Here is a 7,979-nt window from a genome sequence, read left to right on the forward strand (position 1 = left end):
TAGAAGAACCTATCCATGAAAATAGCTAGAGAGAAAGAAGTGAAAAAGGCTAAGGAAATTATAGCAGAAGTGGTGGAGGAAGGAGAGGGGGTAATTGTACAAATTGAAGAGCTTAACAGGATCGGAAAGTACAATGAAAATGGAACAAGACCAATGAAAATAAGATTCATGTCACAAACAGCAGTGGAATGTGTCTTGCAAAGAACAGAAAAATTTGCAAAAGTAGAAGGAATGAAGGAAACATGGATAAAAAGAGGCATGAATGAAGAAGTAAACTGAAGAAACTGAAAGTAGAGGCCCAGTCAAAAAACAAGGTGAGAACACAGGAACTAGCAAGAATATCCACCTGGAAAGCTGTGGACATAAAATTGAGGAAATGGTGGCACAGAGATGTCACAGAAGATCACCAAGCAGAAATTTAAAGATTATGTAAACTAATGTAGACAGTTTGGTGTTGAGCCTATTAGAACTTACAGACTACTTAAAGAATAATAAACCAGATGTGGTATGTTTAGCAGAAACCAAACTAAAAGAGGAAATAAAGTTAGGATTTGGAAAGGAAGAATATAGGACATGAAGGAAAGACAGGAAAGGAAAAGGAGGAGGAGTGATGATATTGGTAAAAGAGGATATTGTTGTTGAGCAAGTGGAATATGGTAATGGAATGGCAGAAACATTGAGTGTTGTGATTAAGATGAAAGGATGTGGAAAAAGAAAAATCATTGTGATATACATACCACCAAAAAGTAATGCATGGGAGACCAATAAATTTGAAAGTATGCACCTAAAAACAAGAAATAGTATAGAAGAAATGATAAGGAAAAATAACAAATTACTCTTAGTAGTCGACTTCATCACTAAAGGAAATAATTGGGAGGCACTGGAAGTGAAAGAAAATGTTGGGTCATGAAGTGAAGAACTAATGTAAACCATGATGGTGAATACAATGAGACAGTGGGTGAATGAGCCTACAAGATGCAGAGAAGAAGAACCATCACAGTTGGACTTAGTGTTTACAAAAATCCAAGAAAATAGACCAAGTATACATTGTCTGAATCCAATGGGAAGAAGCAATCATGTGATAATAGAATGAGTACCACAGGAGGAAAAAAGTATTGCACAGGAAAAAAACAATACAGAAGTGGGAGACAGAACTATGCTAAGGCAAACTTTGCAGAACTTAATAAATTTTATAGAAAAATTAACTGGGATGAGCTATTTGAAGGTAAAGAAGTACAAGAAAAATTATGAGATATTTTTGAGCAAGTAAAGAGAAGGAGCACAACAGTTTGTGCCAAGTTATAAAGGGAAAATTGGGAAACGTGAATGGTATAATGCCAGGTGTGTATATATAAAAAAGACAGGTCATCAGGTCATGGAAGAAAATTATGAGACAACTGAACAGAAAAGCTAAAGACTACAGAAAGGCAAGGGGTGAATATAGTACGAGTATAATAAAAAGAGAAGAAGAAAGAAACCTTGAAATTGACATAGTAAGAAAATGCAAGAACCCAAACTCTTCTTCAGATATGTAAATGGGAAAATGAAATATAAGGATGGCATAAACAAGTTAAAAAGGGAAGGAAGAATTCATGAAACTACTGAGGAGATGAGTCAACTAATGAATGAGAGTTTTCAATCTGTGTTTGCAAAGGAAACTGAATTTGTGGCACTGAAAGTGGTATCACAGAATGAGGGAATATGGGAGAAACAAGAAGAGACAAGAAATCAAGAAACTGCTGGAAGAGCTGGATGTTAGATGAGGTATGGGACCAGATCAAGTAAATGGATGGATATTAAAAGAATGCAGAGAACAAATGGAAGAACCCATATGGAATATAATTAACACCTCAGAGAACAAATGGAAGAACCCATATGGGATATAATTAATAGCTCATTGAGAGAAGGAAAAGTACCAAGGGAATGGAAAAGAGGTAACATAGTGTCAATATACAAAGGGAAAAGTAAAATGTAACCATTAAATTAAAGGCCAGTGTCACTAACAAGTATTGTAATCAAGCTTTGTGAAATAGTAATTAAAGATAGATGAGTGGAATATCTAGAAGATGAGAAGATAATTACAGAAAAGCAATTTGGATTCAGGAAAGGGTTATCCTGTGTCACAAATCTACTGTGCTTCTATACAAGAGTAATAGATGGAGTGCAAGAGAGGGACAGATGGGTTGATGTGGTATACCTGGATTTTAAAAAAGCATTTTGATAAAGTTCTCCACAAAAGCCTTAAGTGGAAGCTAGAGAATGGAGGAGAACTAAAGGGAGCAACATTAAGATGGATGGAGGATTATTTACAAGGGAGGGAAACGAGAACAGTAATCAGAGGTACTAATTCAAGTTGGTGCAAAATGGCAAGTGGGATATCATATGGATCTGTGTTGGCACCTATTATGTTTTGAAATATATGTAAATGATATGACAGAGGATCTAAATAGTTATATAAGCCTGCTTCCTGATGATGCAAAAATAATGAAAATAATAAAGGATGAAAATGACTGCAAGGAGTAACAAAAGGATATTGACAAGATACATGCATGGAGCCAAAAATAGAAACTAGAATTTAATGCCAGAAAATGCCACATGTTGGAAATAGGAAAAAACTAAAAAGACCTTCATGGAAGTATAAAATGGGAGGAGAAATAATAACGAAAAGTAATAAGAAAAAGATTTGTGAGTAATGATTCAGAACACAGTATCACCTGAAAGAGACAAACGGGATATTCGGCTCTACATTGAGCTTGTTAACAAATATTAATGTGGCATTTAACTATTTAGATAAAGAAATTATGAAGAAAATTATAACAAGCATGATACGTCCTAAATTGGAATATGCAGCAGTAGTTTGGGCTCCACACAGAAAAAAAAGATACATGGAAATTGGAAAGAATACAGACGATAGTGACAAAGATGGTACAAGAATTTAAAAACTTTAGCTATGAAGAAAGACTTGAAAAGATGGGTTTACTAACACTACAAGAAAGAAGAGAAAGCAGAGACCTAATAACAATGTACAAATTAGTAAACAATATAGAAAGAATAGACAAAAATGACTTGGTACCACAGATGGAGGGAGAGAGACAGATGATGGGGCATGGGAAGAAAATAAAGATGAGTGGATGTTTAAGCAACATCAAGAAATACAGCTTCCTGTATAGAACTATTGAAGTCTGGAATGATTTGAAGGAAGAGGTGGTTGTGGCAAATGGTGTACACATTTTTAAAGAGAAACTGGATAAATATTGTTATGGAGACAGGACAAAATGAGCTTTGGTTCATGCCGTGTACAATACAGCTGGGTAAGTGTAAACACACACACACACACTGTGAGGCAAGTACAAGAAAAAAGGAAAAAATATAGTGAATGCAACAGAAATCCACAGAACTGGAAAATACATAAAAATTGGAAAACATTGATTAGGATTAGTCTAGGTTCTTATGTGAAGCTGAGAAAATACAAAAAATCCTAGCACAGAGCATAGAAACTGGACCTAACTAAGGACAGGAAAAATTAGTCTGGATAAGAAACCTAAATGAACAAGAGAGCTGAACTAAACAAACTAAGAACCAAGGCTGAGAGAGAGAGAGAGAGAGAGAGAGAGAGAGAGAGAGAGAGAGAGAGAGAGAGAGAGAGAGAGAGAGAGAGAGAGAGAGAGAGAGAGAGAGAGAGAGAGAGAGAGAGAGAGAGAGAGAGAGAGAGAGAGAGAGAGAGAGAGAGAGAGAGAGAGAGAGAGAGAGAGAGAGAGACTTACTGGAATGTTATGGACATGAGACCATAGAAGCAGTACAAACATATAAAAGAAAATAGACAGGAGCAAAAGGGGGAGATGAAAATTGGAGTATAACATATAGAAATATAAATGCTATCACATCAGCACTGATGGAAGAAGCCTAATATTGTGGACCTAGTCAAAACTAAATAATGTGATATAGTGGAGGCAATAAATATTGGGAGAGATAATTACAGCACATGGAAGAGAAATACAACACAGACAAAAGGAAGAGAAAAAAGTTCTTAGTAAAGAAGAATGAAATAGTACATAAACTTTTGCTGCATATGGCAGGTGTCTGGCAAGAATCCAGAAAGGAGAGGAAAAAGAGAATTTACAAAATGGTATGTGTCAGTGAACACCAATTGTTGAAGCTAAGAGTATTATAAGAAAAAATTATAATGGATACATATATATGTTTAGAGGGGTTATTAATAACAGAAAGAAAATACACTAGTGTTGAGGGATTTTAACTATGATAAAGTGCTGGGAGGCATGATATACAAAAGGAAGAAAAGTCTTGGAGAAATATTTTGTTGAAATTGACAATGGATTCATTGACACAATAGGTAAAGGAAAGCACATGATTTGAATATGAAGGGGCACCAGCTACACTTGATCAATTATTTAATAAAGAACCAGAATATACTGAAGATGTCAAGTTAGAGAGTGTCCCTTAGTAGAGAGATCATGTTGAAACTGAATCTAAAGTAAAGGATGAAAAGGAAATAGAAAACAAAAGACAAAAGCAGAAGGTTTAATTATAGCAAAGCAGACTTTATATAGCTTAGAACAGTGGTTCCCAAACCCATAGTCACAACCCAAATGAGGACTGCAAGGGTTTTTCTGAGGGTCATGGGATGGTATAAAGAAAAAAAGAAAGAAAAAGAAATAATAATAAATAAATAAAATAGATAAATAAAATAAATAAGTAAATATATAAATAAATAAAAAAATAAATAATAAATAAACAAATAAATAAATGAATTGATTAATAATTCACAGCTGTTCACATAATGATTTTGGGTAATGTAGCTGTTATAATCCAGTAGGACAGTGTAAAGATTCTACAGGATGCTTACTAACAAAAGAAACACGGTAATACAGCACCAATATTAGTGTAATACCATCTGTAGTGTGAGCAGCTTTCATGTATAATATTTGTTTCTGATCACTGAGCAATCAGCAAGAGCCTGAATGAGAGCAGTTGTGTCTGCAATGCTGTGGCCTAAGCACTCAAAAGGCCTTCACTACCTCACACACTTATTTCTGTTTATTATAATAACTCATACATGCCTTCCCCCTCCCACACACACCTAAAGGCCCTCTTTGCTTCTGTCTGATAAGTCTGTCTGTCTCTACCTCTGCCTGTCTGTTTCTGCCTTGAGATGAGATAACAACCTGGGAATGTACGAGTACATCCTCAGTATATTTAGTACCTGCAAGTCTTTACCAATGAATCTATGAAGGAAAATAAGTTGAAGCATCATTTGCAAACAGTCCATCCAAAATTTCTTGAAACCCAACTGAGTTACTCGAAAGATAAAAAAAAAAAAAAAAAAGTTAAATGAAGTTGGATAGATGCTCCCTATAGTTCAGTTTTTCCTCTGGAGAAAGCTTCCTTGGCATCCTTTGCAGTGACATTAATGAGAGAGAGAGAGAGAGAGAGAGAGAGAGAGAGAGAGAGAGAGAGAGAGAGAGAGAGAGAGAGAGAGAGAGAGAGAGAGAGAGAGAGAGAGAGAGAGAAACATAACATTGGAGAGAAGCTGATGAATTCAGCAGCAACAGCAATGATGAAGACTCTTGTTAAAACAGATATTGTGAACAAAATTTAATCAATACTACTAAAATGTAGAATTGATCTTATTTCAGAATGTATTTAGTTTGAGTTCATTATGGTACTGAAAAAAGCAAGAAAATTTTCTCTGCAAACTGATGAATCCGTGGACATTGCAGGTGATCCAGAACCGGTGGTTTTTGTAAAGTACAAAGAAGAAGATGACATTTTGGAAGAATTTATCTCTGCAATACCTTGTAAAGTACCACTATAGTCAGTAAGACATCTTTAACATGGTTTCAATTTTTTTTTTCAAGAAATATGATGTAGACTGGAAGAATTGCTTTGCTGTGTACAATAATGGAGCTCCATCAATGATGAGAAACCATGTGGACTTTGTTACTTGCATTAAAGCTGAAAACATTGATGTCATAATAATTCATAGTTTCTTGCAATGAGAAAACAAATAAAAAGTAAAGAGAACAATTTATGAGGATTTAATGGCTATGGCAGGCAAGATAAATGTAAGTTTCCAAACTGTTTTATTTTTATAAGAGAAAGGAAGTTTGTAAAACCAAATGGTATAGAAAAAGATAAGGTGTTGACCAGAATATAGGTAGATGAACAAAATAATATGATGAAGAAACTGGATGAGGTAAAGATATAAGCCCCATATAAAATTTTTGGGGAGTTATTGAAGAAATGCAATGATCAATTTACAGAGAAAATAAATTGTATTATTGTAACCTCCCTCAGAGATAGTAAGGTTTCTCAGGATTGGAAAAGAGAAGATATACCAATGCATACAAGATGTGATAAGAAAGAGCCACCAAATTATAGACTAGTATCACTAACAAGTGTAGTTGTTAAATCTATCAAAGACCAACAAAGAACAAATAAATGGAGCCCTTAAAGGAGACTAAATCATGTGCTACTAACTTGTATGTTTCTACTTAGACATGATAAAAGAGATTGTTGGACAGAGAGAGAGAGAGAGGAGAGAGGAGAGAGAGAGAGAGAGAGAGAGAGAGAGAGAGAGAGAGAGAGAGAGAGAGAGAGAGAGAGAGAGAGAGAGAGAGAGAGAGAGAGAGAAAAAAAAAATTAATAAACAAACAAACAAATTGTGCCTCACCAGAGGCTGATTTTGAAAATCTAGAATATTGGATTAAAGGATGGACTCTTAAAATGGATGGGGGGAGAGAGAGAGAGAGAGAGAGAGAGAGAGAGAGAGAGAGAGGAGAGAGAGAGAGAGAGAGAGAGAGAGAGAGAGAGAGGAGAGAGAGAGAGAGAGAGAGAGAGAGAGAGAGAGAGACAGAGAGAGAGAGAGAGAGAGAAGTTATTAAAAATCAGACATCAAAATAGGGTAAAGTATCTAGCAGTTCCCCAAGGGATTTGTTCCAGCACCAGTCGTGTTTGCTTTATATAAAAATGACATGGTGGACAGGGATAACCAACTACATGAGCTTGTCTGCAGATGATGCACAATTACTGAAGGAAGAGAATAATAAAGATTTTGAAAGCTGTTCATTTTCATATTCTTTCTGTAACAATTTTTTTTTTTTTTTTTTTAAACTGTTCATTTTCATATTCTTTCTGTAACAATTTATTTATTTTTTTTTATCTTTCTTCCATGTCCTCTTGTATCTTTCATGTCCCACATTATTAGGTCTTCTTTATCAAGGTCCTCTCTATTATTAGGTCTATCTCTATCAGAACACTATATTCTTCATGATTCTATAAATTGCAATCAAGTCTCCTCTTTCCCTTCTTTGTTTCAGGGTTGTCAATTCCAGTTTTGATAGCTTCTCCTCATATGACATTTCCAATAAGCTTGGAGCTAATTTGTTGCTGGTCTTTGAACCCTTTCAAGTTTCTTGATGTTCCTTTTTGTGCTTGGTGACCACACTGCTGCTGCATATTCCAGTCTTGGCCTTATCAGAGTGACTAGTGTCAATTTCTTTACCATTTCTTTTAATTTCCATGTGGGTAAATGCCATTCTTATATTCTTCAAAAGTTTTGTAAATCTCTTTTACATTTTTATTTGTGTTTCTCTGATGGCATGTTATCTGCTACAAATACTCCCAGATCTCTTTCTGACTTTGATTTCTTTATTATTTCTCCTCCAAGTTTATATTACCCTGAAATCCTCTGCTTACTCTTTCCAAACTCCATTACACTGTATTTCTTGAATTCCAGTTTCCATTTGCAGCTCCATTCTCAAATTTTATCAAGGTCAACATTTCACAATTGTCCTCTTTACCCATTCTTCTTAATAGCTTATTATTATCAGCAGAGATTCATTTAACTACTAAATCCCTCATCCATATCATTAATGTATATTGTAAACATGATAGGGACCAATAATGATCCCTGTGGGACCCCACAGATAACTTCCTTCCAACGAGAAGACTTTTCTCTA

The 7,979-nt window shown here is 35.0% G+C and overlaps 1 protein-coding gene across 1 annotated transcript; it reads left to right on the forward strand.

Annotated features, from left to right (window-relative positions):
• The first annotated feature begins 2,922 nt into the window (after positions 1-2,922).
• Positions 2,923-3,279, forward strand: LOC135107761 (uncharacterized). Its single transcript, XM_064018095.1, has one exon. The coding sequence runs from the start codon at positions 2,923-2,925 to the stop codon at positions 3,277-3,279; it is 357 nt and encodes a 118-aa protein (XP_063874165.1).
• Positions 3,280-7,979: the final 4,700 nt, after the last annotated feature.

The sequence above is a fragment of the Scylla paramamosain genome, chromosome 15, assembly GCF_035594125.1.
Source record: "Scylla paramamosain isolate STU-SP2022 chromosome 15, ASM3559412v1, whole genome shotgun sequence".
Lineage (NCBI taxonomy): Eukaryota > Metazoa > Arthropoda > Malacostraca > Decapoda > Portunidae > Scylla > Scylla paramamosain.

What these genes read in the sequence shown, in the direction of transcription:
- LOC135107761 (XM_064018095.1), top strand. Translation starts at nt 2,923, where the DNA reads ATGGTACAAGAATTTAAAAACTTTAGCTATGAAGAAAGACTTGAAAAG.